Source organism: Odontesthes bonariensis, chromosome 7, assembly GCF_027942865.1.
Source record: "Odontesthes bonariensis isolate fOdoBon6 chromosome 7, fOdoBon6.hap1, whole genome shotgun sequence".
NCBI classification, from domain to species: domain Eukaryota; kingdom Metazoa; phylum Chordata; class Actinopteri; order Atheriniformes; family Atherinopsidae; genus Odontesthes; species Odontesthes bonariensis.
The window spans coordinates 20,831,300-20,851,018 of NC_134512.1; the positions used below are offsets into that span (position 1 = coordinate 20,831,300).

Here is a 19,719-nt window from a genome sequence, read left to right on the forward strand (position 1 = left end):
TGCAAACAGTATTTTTCAACTGAGACACTCGTTGCCTGAGGATAGCACATTTCCTGAGCAGCACTTGTAGGCAGCACAGGAGTTTACGGTTGAACTTGTCCAGCAGGGGGCGCAGCCCGGGGGAGGCCCAATCCAAACACCGCACTCCGCTTCTCTCCTCGTACCATGAACTGAATCTGTCCGGGACAGACCAGGGAAGATGGCGGCCACTGATCATTCCCGGTCCGAAGCTGCCAAACAGCGAAGGCAGGATCAGCTCCAGCGATGGCTGGGCTCAGAAACGGACCGAACGGGACCGGAAACACGGGGAACTCCGGTGGTTCCTGCGACGCGGCGGGCAAAAGTACGGTTCGCCCAAGGAGCTGTGTTTATGGCCGCCTGCTCCGCCGGAGACCGGGAGGAGGTGGCAGCGCTGCTCCGGCAGGGAGCTGACATCAACCACGCCAACGTTGACGGCCTGACAGCCCTTCACCAGGTGGGGACTTTCAACTTTTCGCCTGTTAACAGCAGAGTTCATTTCTTTGCCTCCTGAGTTAACCGCGGAGCTGCTTACTGCTCATCTAACGGCGGTGCTGATCCGTTAATGATCCTCTCTGCGAAGAGGCTTTAGCGTTATCTAACTCGGTCGGTAAAACCTCCTGCTTTCCAAGAAACCAGGTAAACATTTTGCTACATTTAACGAACCAGTTTCTGTAGCTTAAACTGAACCCATCGCCTATAATTGCGAGGTTTGTTCAGAGAGGTCCAGGCAGAGTTTCTGGCCTGTGAAGACGGGCACAGTTGGTGTGTTGTAGCCTATTGAAGGCTCAGCGCTGTTTTCCTCTTTAAGTTACACTTTTCTGTCCTTACAAACAGCAGACGGTGAAAACATGTCACCTCAGAGCCTCTCTGCGGTCGTTTTTTTATGCTTTCATGTGCGGCGCTGACTCGCAGGCTTATGACAGACACTCCCCGGTGGAGTGGCAGAGAAGTAGTGGTCAATTTTCATCATCTGATCAACAGGTCTCAACAATGTCAAAGAAGAGAGCCACGAGCAGCGCTGGTTGAATAGGCCACGGTTTAATAGAGCTGCTTTCACCAAAAAAAATGTTTTGTGTCAGTGTGCAGACGGCTGCATTTGTAAGCCTCACACAGTCCTGTCTGGCTGCAGCGCAGTTCCAGTGTCCCTCCTTCCTCTTGACTTCAGCCATAACACTGAGCTGCAGTCTGGACTACATCACTGTCACACAAGCCCTCTGTGATGCAGCGCTTCCTCTGCGTTTATGACACCGGCTGTCAAACACATTGCTGTGCCATTACACAAAGTGAGGGGCAATGCCTGATGGATTCAGACGTGATGTGTGAGGATTGAATAGATGATGTGCTTTTGATTGAGCTCCCCACTGGGGCTGGGAGGTGCCTCAGCTGGTCTGTGTATGTGCCCTCGCAGCAATGAGATCTCTTCCTGTCATTTAAGGCGAAAGCGGCCACCACTAAAGATGAGGCGAATCTTCGGTTCGTGGCCATTTTTTTGGTTGACTCATATGTGGGAGCGTCACCCGGTGTGGTCTCAATCCTGCCCTCAATCCCTTTCTCCCCTGTTGCTCATCTGTTGCCCGGCAACTTGAATTAAATATAGGCCCACACTCTCCAAACTTTCCGTCCTCTCCATCCAAGGCCTCTCTGTCTTCTCCACAACACCCTCCTCCTCCTCCTCCTCCTCCACCATCTCCTCCTCCTCCTCCTCTCGCCTTGCTCTTTCTTTCTCTTTCTCCTTCCCTTTGCCAGTTCCCCATGGAGGGGACTTCAGGGATTTCGGATGAAGAAATGGAAAACATTCCTCAAACAGCACAAGCTGCTGTTGTCAAAGGCAATTTCCACAATGAGTCACTTGATGACCCAGTGAAGGAGTCTGCTGGGAGATTGTGTGTGCACCTTCCAGAGCATACGGGGGGCAAGAAGTGCCCTCTGTTCATTCATTCTGCCTGGAGCACCCACTCCGCAGCGAGTGAACGCTGCTTTTTGGCTCCTCCGGCTGCTCTGGACTGGTTACCCCAAGCCTCGTCTTTTCGGTCTCACAATGACCACATTTGAATTTCTTTCCACCCAGCTGGCTGACTAATTATCTCAAATTGTGAGGAGCGAAAGAGGCTTGCAGCAGCTTTGTGATTAGTTGATTTAGCCCAAAAGCAAAGCCTCTTAGGTGGCTTAAGTCACGCCTGATGGACATGGTTCTGTGCGGGGAACATCCTGCAGAGCGGCCGTTATGATAATGAATGGCTGGAAACGCGTTACTTAAACTCATCTTGATGAATCCTCTCACCAGCTGACCACAGTCGCACAGCGTACACAGTGTGTCAACACAAATTGCTCATCATTTTGTTATTACATTTGTTTTTACGGGCTGCAAAAATGCTGAAAAATATCAAGTGTCACAGCAACTGTGTGACGAGTTGCCATGAAATGTCCCCAGAAGATGGGATCCTGATGTCTCTGGTGGTCCCCTCCATGAGGTTGACATTTGCGGTTTCCACTGAAACATCTCAGCTTCTATTTGACGGATTGTCTTGAATTTTGCCGCATCCCCCTCAGGGTGAATCACAGGGACTTCAGAGATCCCTTAACTTTTCATCCGGTGCCGTGAGAAGGTCAAAATCCTGTTTGTCCAACACATCGGTTTATGAGCAGACACTTGGAAAACTAACAGAGTTCTGGTGTCCCAGCTGTGGTTTGTATTTCAGTAAATGTTAGCATGTTTCCCAGCGTTGCATTTATCTGTGCCTCAGAGAGCCATTACTGTGCCTCCACCACATTCTGAGTTTTTTTTCTCTTTAATTACCTTTTAAATGAGTACAAATGCTTTTCTTCAAGCATGAGAAAGAACTTCCTGTGTGATCAGTGCCATGACAAGCAGTCAATCGGCAAAAAAAATTAAAAATAAAAGAATATGCTCAGTTTGTTTCCGTGTCCAGCTTCTTGTTAGTGGATTTTCACCTTTTCATACAATTCATCTTTTATTTTATACCCACAAGATGGACTGTTTTGATTCAATCGGTTTCACAAGCAGTTCATACGGTGACCGCCTTTCCAGAGTTTTCTGGATGAGCAAAGGGAGCAACTCTTCCTGGAGGCTGGTAAATGTCCCTCACTCACCGCAGGGACGCACCAAATTGTACATCAGATAAATGAAGTCTACAAGCAGCTGACTGACACTAGAACATCTGGGAATCCAAAGCAGCTAACCTTTAGCGCTTTTGTACGCCAGCAGAGACCACTTTTCTTGTACGTGTGCAGTGCATAGAGACAGGTCCAGAAGTATTGAGACAGTTTCCCTGTTTGCCAAATAAAGGATTGGATCTGCCGTCGCCAGCTGCCCTGTTCATGTTCAGGACCAGGGTTTGAATCAAATCCGAGGTGTGATGTCATCTCTTGGCTTCCTTAGCTACCCTGTCTTGTTTTTGTTTTTGTTTTTTTACGAATCGGCTTTTTCTGATTTGGATGCAACTGGTTGGGTTATAGTGGGATTTTATTGGATTTAATTTGAACTTGTGCTTTGAGATGACACGTGTTGCAACATGACTGTATATGAATAAATTGGACTGTATTTAAATGAGCCAATCAAAAACATCATCTGCAGCCCTGTATTACGTACCTGTAAGGACTTGTAATGCGGCCCTTGAATTAAAGCTGACAGCCTACATTTCAGTCGGACCTAAATGAGACGGTGGTTACCATAGTTTCTGGTCTGTGTTACACCCGTTCAGCCGTGTCAATAGATTATCCATGAACACATGAAACTAAACAGACAGAACTTTACCAGGATTTACATCAAACAGAGCAGACACAGAATTGCTCTTTTTATTGTGCATTGCCAGATGACTAAAGCTGCATTTCAGCTCTTGAGGAACCAGGGCCTAAACAGAGTTCCAGGGGGACAGTTTAGTACCCCCCCCCAAAACGACCCTGGCAGGGGGCTGGTACCGGCTAGATCGCCCAAAGCCTTCGGGGTGGGGCTCGCAGTGTTGAACACGTCTAACCTGCCGAGTCATGGTATGATCAGCTTTATCATCATGTGTAATCGGCACAATCTGTTAACTGTTAGCTGTACAGCAGGAGTACTTGCATCTGTAAACGCTACATTCAAACTCAGCCACCCATGCCTGCTCCGGTCACGGGCCGGCGCTCACAGTCGGCTGCGGCGGTGGAGAGAGCTCAAAAGTCGACGATCTTGATAAGAGATTCTGGAACAAAACAGTCTTTCAGGCCCTTGTAAAAATACCCGTTGTGTTTATGCACCAGGTGTTGGCGGTCAAAACGCGCCCGCCCTACTTAGTTACTGTTACCTACTCAGTTATCATTGTTGTTCTTTATTCGGAACAACTCAAGCAGACGGTTTTCGAAATGAAACTGAGAATTGATTGCTTTTGTTTGAAGGTTGAACTCAGTGGAACTCGGGCTTCCGTACTTCGCAGCTGTTTAACTCGGAGCACAATCCATCGGTTTTAGGCTCATTTTCATCCACTTAGTTTAGCAGCCTCGTCTTTAACGATAACGTCAGTTGCAGTGTTTGATCTGTCAGGGAAGCCGTGAGAAACCCAGAAAGAAGCCTAGGAGTGGCAATCTTAAGGTGCTCTGCAGTAATATGATACATTACACGAACCTTGTTATCACACAGCATCATAAACCTGTCACGCTTTTCAGACGGGCGCTGAGTGACCTTTAGCCACATCAACAGTGATTTGTGTTTGAGTGGTTTTGAAGTGTTTGAACCTGTTTAAAGAACAGCTTTAAAGAGATGAAGAACTGTTGAAGTGTAAGGAGAAACATTTGCTTGAGAATTGTTCAAACAGATCATACCTTCTAGTCCCCCCCCCCCCCCCCCCCCTCCCCTCTCTCATAAATATTAACTCATATTAAAGCAACATATCATAACGTGATCCCATGAGGTCCTCATGCGATTTATCTTGGGACTTGTGTTGGATCACGCTGCCATCTTTGCTGGACCTCGCCTCAAGAGTAGCTGCTAAATAGATTCACTGTTTCACTCAAGCCACAAAATGACTGTTTTGGAAAGCACTCGAGGGCTTTTAGCAGCCCACTTAGCAGAAAGTCATTACAGCAAGTAGACACAGTAGTCATTGTTTTATCCCTGCTGCTTTAGTCAACTTTTTTTTTTTTTTTTTTCTTTTTTTTTTTTTGCCTTTCACAACAAACCGTAGTGAGACAGGTCAGGGAACCTTCTTCACTCTATTAAACTGCACCCCAACTCCATCCTGTTCGTCCTCTGTCAGGCCTGCATCGATGAAAATGCCGAGATGGTGCAGTTTCTGGTGGAGAGCGGGAGCGACGTCAACAGAGGGGACAACGAGGGCTGGACTCCTCTGCACGCGGCGGCCTCCTGTGGCTTCATCCAGATTGCTAAGTGAGTGCTGACCGCCATCGCTCCGTCACATGCCACGGTTGTATCTGCAATGCTGAGTGTGTGAAGGCCTGCGGTCCAGAGGTCCACACCGTCACAGAAGCCGATGACGTGTCTTGCTGCATTCTGTTTTTTTTTTTTAATTTTTTACTGTCAACGTATTTGAGCCGAATCTTTCCCCTTTTTTTTCTTTTTTTGTAGGTACCTGATAGAACACGGCGCGCACGTTGGGGCAGTAAATAGCGAAGGGGAGCTTCCTCTGGATGTTGCCACAGAGGACGCTATGGAGAGGCTGCTCAAAGCTGAAATCAAAAAGCAAGGTGGGGGAATTAACTGGGGGAAAAAAAACAAAAAAAACAAAAAAAACCCAATCACTTTGGACCAAAAGAATAAATGTTGACATGTCGGGGGGGAGGGGGGGATTTTCTGACAAAACATTTACTCTTTATGGGCTTGAGTGTTTGATTAAGTCGTTAGCTCAACAAAACAAACCGCAGATTATTTGCCGTAGTTGTGATTTTTATTCGCGTCAAGAAGAACTCTCAAATATTAAAACCGCAGGGGAATACAAAGCTACACACACACACACAACATTTAAATTAGAATGAATGTTAAGGATATTTAATAAAGAAATGTTTTGCTGTTCCCAGCTGACACCTGCGGTGACAACACGCCAACTGATATTTTATTCCAGCGTGTCAAATCAAATCAAGCCTTACGTTCTGAGTGCTGGAATATTGTGAAGAATAAACGAAAACTTTACATACCGTCAGTGATTTCAGTCACTTTAGAAGATTCGATTTTCTCGTTACGGGTTTATTTGAGGTTTTTTCCATTTTGCAAATGCGACTGCAGTTCCTAGATTATGATGTCGGATGTTAGTGGATTAGTTGTGAATGTGGTTGGAAATACTCTCAGTGAATCATAGATTTACTTGCGACAGAGCCCTTTGGCACAGCTGTGGCCTCGGTTATTGTTTTCTCTTCATACTTTTGAATAAATCCCAGTAAAACTGTCCGTCACCAAGTCTTACAGAAGGTGGCAAAGAAACGAGGACGGAGTCCGTGTGTAACAAACACTCCGTGACTTTCACTGGTGTCAATGGTACCGAATAAACATATCTTTCTTGTCCGTGCATACTGTGTTGTTTATTTTTCTTCTTCTAACTGATTATAGATACGTCTGTGCCTCTGTGTCCTTGTTCGCGTGTGCATTGCAGGAATAGACGTGGACAAGGCCCGAAAGGAGGAGGAGAGGATAATGCTCCAGGATGCCATGGCAGTGCTGGAAGGAGGTGGCACTCTCACACCTCACCCAAACACCAAGGCGACGGCTCTGCACATCGCCGCTGCCAAAGGCTACATCGAAGTCTTAAAGTGAGCATTAGCTCGCACAGGGGAGCCATGTGGCCTTGCTAGCTTATGTCTTATTTTGGTATTGTACCAAGTGAAACGGCTTTTATCCACAACCTTGTCCTCTCCTCCTCTCCTCCTCCCCCCCTCTTCCTTTGCCTTGGTCAGGGTACTTTTACAGTGTGGAGTGGATGTGGACAGCACGGACACGGACGGGTGGACGCCTCTGCATGCAGCAGCTCACTGGGGGCAGGAGGAGGTGTGCACCCTGCTGACTGACAACATGTGCGACATGGGCGCTGTGAACATCGTGGTGAGGGCAAGACAAACAACTTTTCTTTGGCGCTAAGGCTGCGATCGAAGCTTTCGCTTCTGGCCTAACTGTTGATGTCCTTGTAGGGACAAACGCCTCTAGATGTTGCAGATGAGAACCTCGCGGACACTCTGGAGGAGCTACAGAAGAAACAGAACGCTGTGAGTCTGCCTTCACATTGGCTCCGGGACTATCTCACCCGGTTAGATAAACCCGATATGACTGATGGCGCTGCAGCAGCAAATGTTCTCTGTGTTTATGTCTGTTTATATTCCTCCTCAGTTACGCAGCGAGAAAGAGAAACAGACACCTGTTATTGAGATAAGTCCGCAAATCTCCATAGTACCAGTTCGCACTCGCAGGTCAGTGCCAGTGTATGTGTGTGTGTGTGTGTGTGTGTGTGTGGGTACAGGCTATGCTCATCCTCGGCTGAATCCCATAAATCCAGTTGTCTGCATGCAGGTATGATATTAACAGACGCAGCGTTCCTTTGAACTGTGTTTTCTCTTTCCACTGACGTTTACCCGGATAGACGCAGCAGTCGGTGTCATACTGGATACTAATTGTTTCCAATATACGGCAAGCATGGGTGATATCTTGTGTCTTACATGGGGGGGGGTCATGAAGGAGGAGATAAAAATGCACACCTGGTGTTTGTAACACTCCAAACTGCCGGAAGTTAGGGAGTTGATGTGGCTTCTGTTTTAGATTGACCTCCTGTCTCCGTTAACCTTTTAAGTGTGTTTCATTGTTGGAAATAGTCGAAGAATCTTATCAGAGATGAGAGCTACTTACCGGGTGTGGGCGACACTTCCAGGAAGCGGTGGTTACCTAATTAATCACATTTTATTTTCAAGTTTGGCTTTCAAAAATTGGGAAAACGGGACGGTGGAGATAAATTTACTGTGCAGCAAATAGTGACCTGTGTTATAAACACGGCACTTCTCAGTATCAATGGCAATTTTTTTTTTTTTTTGATGCATTGTGTTTTCGGCTACATTCAACATCTCGTTGCCGGACATAATTTTGGCCCGAGCTACTACTAAAAGGAAGATATCGGCTCTGGTTTACGAGATCATTTTTCAGAAAAAAAAAAAAAATGAAACAATAAACAACTCTTGGGACGTCACTGGAGAGCAACGTACTCCAAAACAACCTGAGCCAAAACCAAAAGTCCAACCGACTAAAGGGTTCGGCTCAGTTACCAACCTGTGATAGAGACTAAATAGCTCTTAGATCTCTGTATCGGAGGTTAAAAATGGACCTATATGGACTCGGATACCGTCCCTCCGTTTGTGGGAGTCTTTTTAACCTAAAAAGAGGGTTATTATACTCTCTCTGACAGAGACTCGTGTGCACGGACACGTGCGCGCGGCCTTCGTGACTTTTAAAACAAAGAAGTTATGAGAAGGAAATAGAAGGCCTCAGGGGGAGAGAGGCTGCATCAGTGCAGCCCTATATCTTAACTTCAAGTAGTTTTCTGCTGCCGTATAAGATTTAAAATGCATATTTGAACTTTGAACAGAAGGTCTCCCAACGGTGGGTAACGGGAGTAGAATCCTCCATCGAAGTATGTGCAATAGTGTGGTGACACAGTGGTAAAACACTGAAAATAAACATCATTTTTCTCACAGAATACCTGGAAAAAATGACTACTCTCAAAGAAAACACACTCACTGTATTCTAAAGGCCAGTGCTGCCACAGAGAGGGTCAGTTTAGTCATTTTCACTCTCATCCACCATGGCCGTTCCCTCTGTATGAACAGCTAATGTGTGTCCTACGTCACCGTTTACAGCAATTCTGAACAGGATGTCAAAAACAAGGTGTGATAGAAACATTCACTACATGGAGACTGAAAATCTGCACAGTTGCCTTGCATAAGAGGAAAATTGAATTATTCCTTAAGCACAAGTAAAACAGGATTTTAATTAGATTAGATTAATACGGTTGGACGTTGAATTTATTTTCTGAAAATTGAGAAAATATTAGATTGATGTCACCGGTCGGTGACTATATCGTGTTCCTGTTTGTTCTTTTTCTTTTTTCTTTTTTTTTTTAAACACACAGAACACCCCCCACCCTCCTACCCACCCACCCCGACTGGACCAAAAATAATAAGAAGAATAATAAGAAGGTTTTAGTAACAGGTAACTATAAATAGATACACCTGAATAAAATGAAAACACAAATAAATGAATAGGATTTCAATGAGGGATAGCATGACTACAGAGCTCTGCATGCCGGGCCAAGTGTGCTATAGTGCGGGCTCAAGCCACAAGACTCTAAAGACTACTGACATCTTCTAACTTAGTCTATCAATGTGTTGGAAGTTCTTGAAGATTACTAATTTGGTTCCCAGACTGACTGAAATTTGTCTGAGTCTCTTATTAAAAAATGTTATCTTCTCCAAACGTAAAAATAACATAACATCTTTTAGCCATTGTGCTGCAGTGGGTGGGATATTTGATTTCCAATTAAGTAATATTAGTCTTCGCGCAAGCAAAGAAACAAATGCTGTGATGTTGAGTTGCTTCTTAGTCAAGCTTATGTCCTCATTTGGTACACCGAATAATGCAATCATTGCACAACGTTGTAAAGTAACTCCAAGGACATTAGACAGTACGTCAAATATGGCAGACCAGTACCCAGATAGCTTACGGCAAGACCAGAACATATGTGTCAGATCTGTTCCTGCTTGTTCTGAGGGTGCACAGATCTGGGATCTGACTTCAGGATAGTGATTTTTATGCTCCGACCGTCGGCTCAATCTCTAAAATCGTAGAAGTTAATTTCTTCTCTTCGTGACCAAACGCCAACTTTCTCATGAGTTTCAATATTAAAACCCCTCTTTATTAGTGATATAGTAACTTATAAAACCCACTTCATATGACTTAATGAAACAAACACACTTCTGAATGTATTTGGAAGTATCGGATTTATTTAAAAGCGGAGGAGGATTTTAGGCACAATACCAACTTGTTAATTATCAGATCTTGTATTCAGTAGAGTGATTCCATTGCTCCCAGTAAGGTCCAGCCTCTGTCTTTTTCCTTTCTCCACCTCATCACTTCTCCACTTAATTTATCCGTTTTTAGCCAAACAAAACACAAACTAACCAGGCGTCGAGGGCAGTAGGCAGACATAATGGGTGGTGCACCGTCACTTTCTCTAAATATTCAATGTGATTCAGATTCGCCAAGGCATTTGTTTCACGCTCCATCAGTTCTTGTCCCAGTCTTTGACCTGGAAGTAACGGAGGAAGCCAGTGACGAAAGGGGAAAAAGTGGCCGGTAACGACACTGATTTACCATAAAGGATGGTGACAATCTAATTTAAGAAAAGAAAAAAAATTACAAACAGCTCGTACAAAATGTACAGAGCTGTAAAGTTGCCCAGCTCACCACTCGGACTTGTACCAATATGCCACCTGCTAAATTTGTCAGTTGTTTTGGTTTCACGACGCGGTGGGTGAACGACAAAAAAGCCCAAAACAACCAAGCTGAAAGGGGGGATATTCGCACATCATAGCGGAATTGGAGACGCTTCATCTATAAATGAACTCCACTTTTGTGCTCGTATAATGGACAAAGAAAGTAGTCTAATCAAATGACCCGGCCGAGCTGTAACCAGAGACGGAACAAACCTTCCATGAAAACGTATCGAGTAATCTGCGGCAAGATCAGAATTTAAAAAGGGATTTGGCTACAGAACAGGGCTAAACACAAAAAGTTAATACTAACTCCAAAAAGTACCCTGTGCTATAAAGATAGCTATAAAGTGCATCGTCATATTTACCATTGGTGTGTAGTGTGGCACTGAGACTGAAGTCATTTGTGTTGCTGCTCGGTTGCTATATTTCATTGGAGTGGAGAAAGAAACACTGGACGAGCCACAAGGCATCACAAAAAGTGAGCCACCCTTCCACCTGCTGATGTGTTAGTTGGTGCATGGTCGCTTTGATTGGCTGCACATGGATCATTACCCTCACTGATCAGCTCCCTGCACGCCACCTGTTGTTCCACCTCGGCCCCGCCCCTGCAGGACCTCTATCTCCCGTATGAGCAGTAAAGAGAAGATCGGCCTTCACGAGCGGGAGAAGCACCCGCCTCCCGCCCTGCAGAGCAGTCCAGCTGAGGACGAGGAGGAGGAAGGCCAGACGGCGCAGAGCCAGGCGAAAGCGTCCAGCAGCTCCAGCTCAGAGGAAGAGAGTGAGTCTGAGAGCGACGCAGAGTCAGGTGAGGGGGTGCTTTGGAGTTGTTGCTAGTCGGTCCTTAAGAAGATGTCAAGTTTATCAGACAAGGCCTGCGGGATTGTACTACAGCTGAGATTTTCCCTGTTGCAGAGAAAGCGAAAAACAGAGAAATCATCAACAACTTAAACAACAAGCGAAACACCACCAGCCTGCTTTCTACCTCCATGTCAGCAAGTACCACTGCGAGCCAAGTGAAAAAGGTAGTCTGTAGAGGCATTACATGGTGAAGGCCAATGTCGGTTTCACTTTATGATGGCTGTAAGGAATAATAACAGTGGTGACTTTTATTGCAAGTGTAGCAGGAACCAAGCAAGCCCCCAGCCACCGAAGCCCCGGGCTCATGGAGAACATCTCTGAGGAAGGCGGGCAGCTCTGTGACTCTGGGCTCGGCCGGGCTCTCTGACTCCAGCCAGGACACCAGCAGGCCCGTGGAACCTGCCCTGGGGATGACCCGCTCTGCCTCCAGTCCCCGCCTCAGCTCCGAGGCCGACGCCAAGGTACACAAGCGCGCACGCGATTCAGAGATTTATGCATCCACGAAAGCACTATCATTATTATTTTTTTTTTTTTAATTCGAACGTGACCGGCCAAATATAGGCTTCTTCTACGGCGTCCGCTGTCTGAGTCGAATAAATAACTGATAAACGGACTTCCCCTCCCCTCGTTTTCAGGAGCCAAGGCTCGCTCGAGTGCCGCCAATTCCAACACGGAGACTCTTCAGTATTCCAGATAGCAGCCCTGATAGCTCCAACAGGTGGGCCTCAACTCTCATAAATGTTCTGCACTTTTGAAAGCAGAGTCTGAGTCACTGCATATGTGCCCGTGTCACCCTGTCTCTCCCTTAGTTGGCTAAGCCGTAGCTCCTCTTACACCCGACGCCTTCATAGTCAGTCAGGAAATGAGCTCACTAGTTCCACCCCGTTTTTGCTTCACAGGTCAGTCACGCTGCTCACTGCCCGTCTTGTACTTGATTGCTCTTCTGTTGGTGTTTGCACTGAAAGAGCTCATTATCCCACACCCCCCAGCTGCGACTGCTAATCTGTGTGTTCGTGTGGCTGTGAAAGATGCCCTTGTTTTTCCAATTGTCTCTTGTCTCGTCACTAGCTCATCTTATGGAAAGAGACTGGATGACGCCGCCGTGACCTCATCAAGTACAGCAACAAGTTCAGCTGGACTCGGCCGCCTTAATAGTGTCTTAGCTCAGAGGTATTTCATTTTTATGCTGGGATGTTTTACTCTCTAATTTGAAAGAACAGCGTTTTTTTTTTTAAATTTAGTTCCTTCTCCCTACAGAAATCCTCAGGAACAGACAGAAAAGAGGGATCAGTCGTCCTGGAACGCCTCCAACTCTCTGAGCACAACTACAGGTGAACAAGAGACCAAGCAGAGGCGCAAGTGAGTAAAAACAAAAAAAAACTGTTTGGGGTTGAAGGGATGTAGAAGGTGCAACTTCGTGGCTAAAGCTGCAATCCTTGTTGCTGCAGGTCCTATCTGACGCCTGTGCGGGATGAGGAGGCGGAGGCGCAGAGGAAAGCTCGCTCCAGACACGCACGGCAATCCCGCCGCTCCACTCAGGTACAGATTTGCGTAATCTCCGCTCCCAGAGTCACGTCAGTGAGCATCGGCTCGCGTTCTGTCAGTTTGGTCCATGACTGCTTTCTCTCATGCGAAGGGGGTGACACTGACAGATCTGCAGGAGGCGGAAAAGACCATTAAAACCATGAAGACGGACAACAAAGGGAGAGAGAAGACAGAGGAAGAAGAGAAGGAGAAAGAGAAGGAAGCTAAACAGAAGAAGGCAGAAGAGGGGGTGAGAGCCATATATCACAGTTACAGGCCTGTTTGCTGCTGCTCTTATATAACGTCACGTGACATGACATGGCGGGGGCTCACTGTGCTTACAGGAAGTGAGCTGGAGGTCTCGTATTGCCAGTCTGCAGAAGTCGGACCTGCTGGGCCTCACGCAGCCTGCTGGCTCTCCGAGGCCTCAGACCTCTGACAGGCGAGGTACTCGCTCATGGTTCCCGCTTTTCTACCATAACGTGGCACTTAAGTGCGCATTTTGTTTTCCTGTTCTAACATTGCCCTGAGAGTTCTGTCTGGGTTTGTGTCAGATGTGGAGGCCATCACAGGAGAGAGTGAGACGGAGCGATGGGCCAGGGAGCGCAGGGAGAGGAGACAGGCTCGTGCCAGGAGGAAGGCACAGAGGACCGGGGAGGTAAACACAACAAATAGTCCTCATCTGGAAAAGCGCTACAGCACGGGCTGCACACAGTCAGGAGGAAAGAGAGGAAGAAATGCGTAGCTTCTCCTTGATGTGCTTTTAAGAACATGTTGTGCTGTCGGCCATCTGCAGAGTGAAGACGTTGATCCCAACGGAGAGGAAGAGTTCTCAGGGAGTGGGCTGGATCCACAGGTGTGTGTGCGCACACTTCATTTTAAACTCAGGACTGTAGCCAGAAACGGCAGCCACACTTATTTGCTTTCTTCTGTTTACAGAAAGACCAACACACAAGTTCCAGGTATAGTATGAATCCAGCCTGTTTGAGCCAACCTGCCTTCATTCTCTCTGCACAGTCTGTGTGACGGCAGCCTCTCTGACCTCCGTTTGTCATCATCCGCTCAGGTTGGACACATCTTCTAACGACCGCACCCAGGGAGGAGGATCTGAGTCTAAAGATTTTAAAAAGGTCAGCAGGCAGGGCTGACAGTGTGGCTGCGCAGTGTGTTTTCAGTGTTTGTCCCGATCATTCATTGCTTTGGTGTGTGTGTGTGTGTGTCAGTTGTTTGAGGAGTTGTCCAGAGAAAACAGCCAGCTCCAGTCGCAGCTGCAGGATACTCAGAGGATCATCAGTCAGACCAGGTTGGACCTGGAGAAGGCCACACAGGTGACAGCACCGACGTACCATTCCGTTTAGTTATTTCATCCGTATGTTTCAGTTTGCGTGTCCGATATTTGTCCGATCTTTTGCCAAGCATGGCCTTGGGTGATTGTGCAAACTTAGAGCAGTGGTGATGTTAACATAGTTTGTTGTATCCAACAGAGACAGGAACGTTTCAGTGACTGTTCAGCCCTGCTGGAGCTGGAGAGAAAGGTAATGTGTCCCTGCGGATGTTTTGTGTTTTCGTAGCTTCATCTGCCACACCACTGCCACCCCTGCTGTCTGTTGATGCACCCCCGCCCCCCCCCCCCACACACACACACACACAAAAACCACTTCCTCACGTGTTTTCACTCGACTTTTGTGCTCCTTCCTGTCCTCTACATCACTTCCTCTGTGCCCCCTCTCACGTTTCCCTGGCACCAGGACCGAAGGATGTTGGAGCGGCGCATGGCAGAGCTGGAGGAGGAGCTAAAGGTGAGGAAAGGTTCAGCGTGAGTCTTATCATGTTCACTGACGCTTTGCATGCTTCTGCTTGATTAGCCTGGCCTTAGCTTGTGCGGTTCAGCGATGCGCTGAGGGCACACTGCAGAGAGCTGTTTTCTCACTGTGCTCAACTGGTGTGATGAGGTTGGTGTTTATGTTATGACTCAGGGGTGGGGGGGTTGTTTATCGAGTCGGCATTTATTTTACCTGCCAAGCAACTTCTCCCAGTTTCCCCCCTAGAGGCATCTGTGACATTATTATTCTGAATGTGAAATAAGTCTGTCATACAAAATGTCCGGGGAAACAATGCAATACTTTTGGTAAATATGCAAACTCTTGGAATCTTGTCTAGTTTTTTTAATGCCTTTTTATAGCTGTTGTACAGATTAAACACAAAAGATGTTGGTCAGGTGTAGCCGAGGTACAGTGCCCCCTCAGCTTTTTTTTGTTTTGATTGAATAGTTTTTTTGGATTATGTTTTATTTTATTCATATTCATCAGAGCAACGCTGAATCTCTTAACGGAAATGGTGAATAATATGGCCTAAAACTCAGAAAAGGCACGAAAAGACATTTGACAGTTGGCAAAAAGACCAAAGATAACCTTGAACGAGTTGTAGAACTCCGCTGCAGCGGAGGCACGGAGGTGGCGGCGTCATACTGCGGCGATGTTTGTAATCAACAGGCCTGGTAAAGTTGGTCAGAATTGATGCACGGTGCTGAATAAGGGCGCATTCTTGAGGAAAAAAAATTGTTCCAATGTTAAATAGGACCAAGTGTTTTACCATCCACAATTTCAATGACCCCAAGCAAACTGCAACATCACCACTTGATTGGTTTAATGGAAAACATTTGCATTTGAACATCTGGGTGAAAACACAGGCCTCAGTCTGATTGGGAATTCGTGGAATCAGTGACTGCTTTACGCCAGCAGAACCCATCCAACTCCAAAGAAGCTGGAACAGTCGGAAACATATTTGTTGCATGACAGGGCTCTACCAAAGATTGTCGTTGTGGGGGTGATTATATTTCTTCATCTCTTTTTTTTTTTGTTTTTTTTGTTTTGGTTTACAGTTACAAATATGTTGCACTTTTGAAGTGGTTTGACGAAAATGTCTTTTAATTCCAGCTTAAGTTGGGTGTTAGGTGTTAGGTGGGAAAAAAAAAAAATGCCAAGGGGGCTGAATCCTTTGCAAGGCGCTGTGTTCAGCTGAAAAGTTTTGGAACAGTTTGTTAAAATCAGGCGGCTCTGGCTCAGAGGTGGTTCCCAGGTTTGGCTTTGTTTGGACTATTCAGCTGTAGTACATGTGTGATGCAGAACTCCTGTTCTTTCATCTCGTGGACAGGGGCCAGTGTTCAGAAGCCAGCTCTGGGACCTCATTCTTACTGTCTCTGGGCCGAGTTTTGCATGTTCATCCATAAGGTCCCAGTTGGCTGAGGGTTTTAATCATGCTAAATTTCTGGTATGTGCGCTCCTGTGCTAGCCGAACAACAAGAAAAGGTCAAAAGAAAAAAGTGACGTCATCATTTTCTAATGATGTTTGATAAAGTGGTTGATGATTGCAAATCTCCTCACAGAGCCTCCTTCCAAAGCATCTGCTCACATCCAGGGTTCTGGCTCCCAGTGGAAGGCGCTGGAGGGATAGTTCTGTGACATGACGGAGCCAGGCTCGCTGCTTCCTTCTGTTTACGAGTCTCTTATCCAAGCCAACTAACCGCTGGCTTGGAGCTTTTTTAACTTTACACACAATATCAATCTTTCTGTCACACTCTGAGCAACAAAACGACAACATTTCCAGTTTCCTTTTCTCATGCTCTCATGTATTGAGAAACACTTTGAATTTGTTTCAGCGCTGCTGTTTTTAGTTCTGTTAGCAAAACTTTAGAAGCACTTAGATGGTAAATGGGGACAAATGCTGTATGGTTATTAGTTCAGCTCCTAATATCAGGTCCTCTGATGAGCCATTCTCCGTATCATCATGCACATGCTTCTTTAGTGGCAGTTCAACTTATTAGTAACACACGTAAGGGCTTGTAGCATTTCATGACCAAAGTTATGAGAGCATTGCAGCAAAAGATCAATGACCTGCAGCGTTAGGAATGATCCAGCTGTCGGCACGGCATGAGTTGTGCGGTCTGCTTCTTCTTGTGTCGCCAGCTCGGAGCAGCTTTGTTGTATTTATGATGGTAAATCCAACATTTCAGTTGCCGTTCAGCTCGCTGCGTCATGCTGGTGTTTAGCCTATCTGGGGTTTATTAACGTGCCGTCTTGGCATGTCATAAACGTTAATAAAGAAAACAAAACAGGTGTATTTTCTATCAATAGTTGCTGCATTACATGTAGCATTCAAAGCTGTGGCTTCATGTTGAGCATGTTGTGTTTTCCCACAACAGAGGGCCGCTCTGCCTGCTGTGAAAACTGTAATCGTTTTGAGTGATGTGATTGCAGGCAGTATGCTCCTGATAAAGTTTAAACTTCTTTTTTTTTTTTTTATATCATTTTTTGATCTGTATTAACGCAAGCTCAACTTTTACCTCCAGGTTCTGGTTGACCTGAGAGCAGACAACCAGCGTCTTAAAGATGAAAATGGAGCACTGATCCGTGTCATCAGCAAACTCTCAAAATAGATGAGACAACCTCCAGGGAGCCCCCCTCTCCATCCATTCATCCATTTTCCCATCCTTCCTTCCATACATTCCTCCCAGTGCCAAAGAGCGAGAGGGGGGCGGGGTAGCAGAATATCCAGCGCACATGAGCACTACAGTTTGACTTGGGATTGTGATGCCTCTCTAATAACAGCTGGAGTGTCTTTTGTGTGCCTTAATGCTCGGTTGTCACAGGAGGACCTGTGGCCAACGGCCTGAGGCTGCCACGGTTGCAACAAAACACAGCGACGATGTACTACGACTGTGCGTCAGGAGGACGCTAACATGCACACACGGTTCTAAATGTGCATCCGTACTTCCTTGATGCACATTCCACTGAGCACAGAAGACTGCTTGTGTCTTAAAGCTCCCACTTTGTATTTATTTTATTTTCTATTTTTGTTTTTTGTTTTTTTGTGGACACGTTCACGTCACACATTCACAAAGTTTCCCCCACTCAAAGTTAAAACGTTTTCCTGATGTATTCTTCTGAAACTCGACTCTGATGCATATTTCAGGCTCCGCCTTTACGCTCGGCCACGTCCTGACGGCAGGGGAAGTCTGTGAAGCTCTGTTGGGTTGTTTTGTTTCCACATGCAAGTGTTTGAACCCACCTACCTCTCCACCTATGCACTTCCCCACATCTTTATTATTGTTTTTTTTTTTTTCTAAATAATGGTTTTTTTATGTGACCACAGACACACTCCATGCTCTTAAAAATGAACTCGGTCACTTGACCACAGCACTTTACTCTCTGCAAAGCAATAAATCACCCGCGAGGCTTTGCCCGTCCTCCAGACAGACAGCATTAGATCAGAGCAGCGCCTTCTCTCTCAGTGAGTACACAGGGAAGTTTAAGCTGAAGTCAAAAGGTCGTTGCACAGTTAAATAAATTGCTGTTCTGCTGTCCCAAGCCTATTATGCCATGAATGGTTTTAAATGTTACCATCGATAAAGATTACTTTCATTGTCAGTTCCTCTCTTGCAAAGAAGCATGATTCTGTATATAAACGTTAGTCTTGAGTAATACCCCCTTTGAAGTGAAATTCCATATAGCCTTGCTTCACATGTTGGTTTTCTAATATTAAATATGGATGTCTGCACCTAATAAAAATAAATATTTGTAGCAACTGTTTGGTTATTGTCTGCACTAGTCAGGAGTGTGGTTTGAAACTTTTATTCACTTCTCTGACTGATGTTTCAGCAACAAAAAAAAGTCAATTCGACTGAGATGGATCCTAAACGCGTTTCCATCAGCAACACTCGTGTCTTGCTTGCATTCCTGCTTTCTTTGTAACGCGCTTGTCGTCCTGTCGTGCACTTTTCTGTTTTCTGGTCACCTGCTTGTCTTCTTTCCACCGTTTCACCCCCACTGTACTGCGCCATCCATGTGTGCAGCGTCAGTTTTTCTGCTCGCTGGTAGCCAGATGTCAAACATCACTTGGGAGGGGGAAAAAAACCCAACAGCTGCAACACTAACATACCATGAACCTAAAAGAGGAAACAGGGCTGCACAGATGTATTTACAGTATGTTTGCGCTGTTGCATTAATCTACTGCTGCTCCCAGGTGGACGATGCATCAAGAGTGGCTTGAGGGTCATCACAGAAATTAGCATGTGATGGATGAGCGTGCAGAGATCTGGGGGGAAAGCTGTGTGAGTCCTGGTGTCTTTTGAGCTCGTGTCCATTGGCACTGAAGTGTAGTTAACACTAGTCATCCATCTGTTTGTCTCATCTGAGAGCAGAGAGATGGACCACTGTCCTGCAGGGTAGAAGTACTGACAACAAGCTGAGCTCCTAATAAGGAAGGGCAAGCCGGCCGCAGCTCTCTCTCTGTAAATATCCCTCAGGTCTGAGAAAGGCAGAGGAAGGGAGCTGGGGAGGAAGAGGGAAGCGGATGGATTGCAGCCTTATATGGACAAAGCACTGCTTTTCCCAGGGTTTGTGGCTCTGACCTCCGGCATGATGCCAGATGCTGCACAAACGGCTCCTTGGTGCCACCAAGAGGTGCAAATAATGTAATGCTGCAGTCCCACTGCTGGTGAAACTGAAAGAATGTGTGATGTCGAGGTGATTATACAATTTGATAGCTGGTTTTCTGGGACGAAAACAACAGTCTTGTTATCAGGAAATAAGCATCTGGACAAAGTAGGTAGCTCCTGGCTGCAGGTTGCATGTGTATGTGAACTATTTAGAATTATTTGTGACTAATTGGACAATTCAGTGGTATAAAATTTAATAAAAAGGAGTGATAGGTGAACTGATGAAATCAGTACAATGCATTTAGTATTACCTATTGTGTCACACTAAGTCTGAATTTGATTGGATGAGCATGTAACTTACGTGGTTAGAATATTTAAAAATGTATTTCTGAGTTTTTGTGGCTTCG

At 46.0% G+C, this 19,719-nt stretch overlaps 1 protein-coding gene across 4 annotated transcripts; it reads left to right on the top strand.

The window, feature by feature from the left end:
* The first annotated feature begins 135 nt into the window (after positions 1–135).
* On the top strand, positions 136–18,455 carry LOC142384067 (protein phosphatase 1 regulatory subunit 12A). 4 transcript variants are annotated; one of them, XM_075470003.1, is made up of 25 exons: positions 136–475; positions 5,271–5,401; positions 5,600–5,718; positions 6,618–6,774; positions 6,919–7,063; positions 7,150–7,224; positions 7,346–7,425; positions 11,106–11,299; positions 11,407–11,516; positions 11,616–11,813; positions 11,988–12,070; positions 12,162–12,251; positions 12,421–12,522; positions 12,610–12,711; positions 12,801–12,891; positions 12,989–13,126; positions 13,221–13,323; positions 13,431–13,534; positions 13,673–13,732; positions 13,816–13,838; positions 13,943–14,006; positions 14,100–14,204; positions 14,361–14,411; positions 14,625–14,675; positions 17,225–18,455. In XM_075470003.1, exons 1-25 carry the CDS (start codon positions 200–202, stop codon positions 17,309–17,311), a joined length of 2,739 nt encoding a protein of 912 aa, XP_075326118.1. In that variant the 5' UTR covers positions 136–199; the 3' UTR covers positions 17,312–18,455. The 4 variants fall into 4 exon arrangements, with proteins under 4 accessions (XP_075326118.1, XP_075326119.1, XP_075326120.1 ...); XM_075470004.1 differs by having other exon boundaries at positions 11,130–11,299; XM_075470005.1 differs by lacking the exon at positions 14,625–14,675.
* Positions 18,456–19,719: the final 1,264 nt, after the last annotated feature.

Excerpts from the sequence above, each read along its gene's own strand:
- LOC142384067 (XM_075470003.1), top strand. The coding sequence starts at position 200 with ATGGCGGCCACTGATCATTCCCGGTCCGAAGCTGCCAAACAGCGAAGG. Across the intron at positions 6,775-6,918 it reads GGCTACATCGAAGTCTTAAA|GGTACTTTTACAGTGTGGAG; the intron begins GTGAGCATTAGC and ends TGCCTTGGTCAG. Across the intron at positions 11,814-11,987 it reads GCTCCGAGGCCGACGCCAAG|GAGCCAAGGCTCGCTCGAGT; the intron begins GTACACAAGCGC and ends CCTCGTTTTCAG.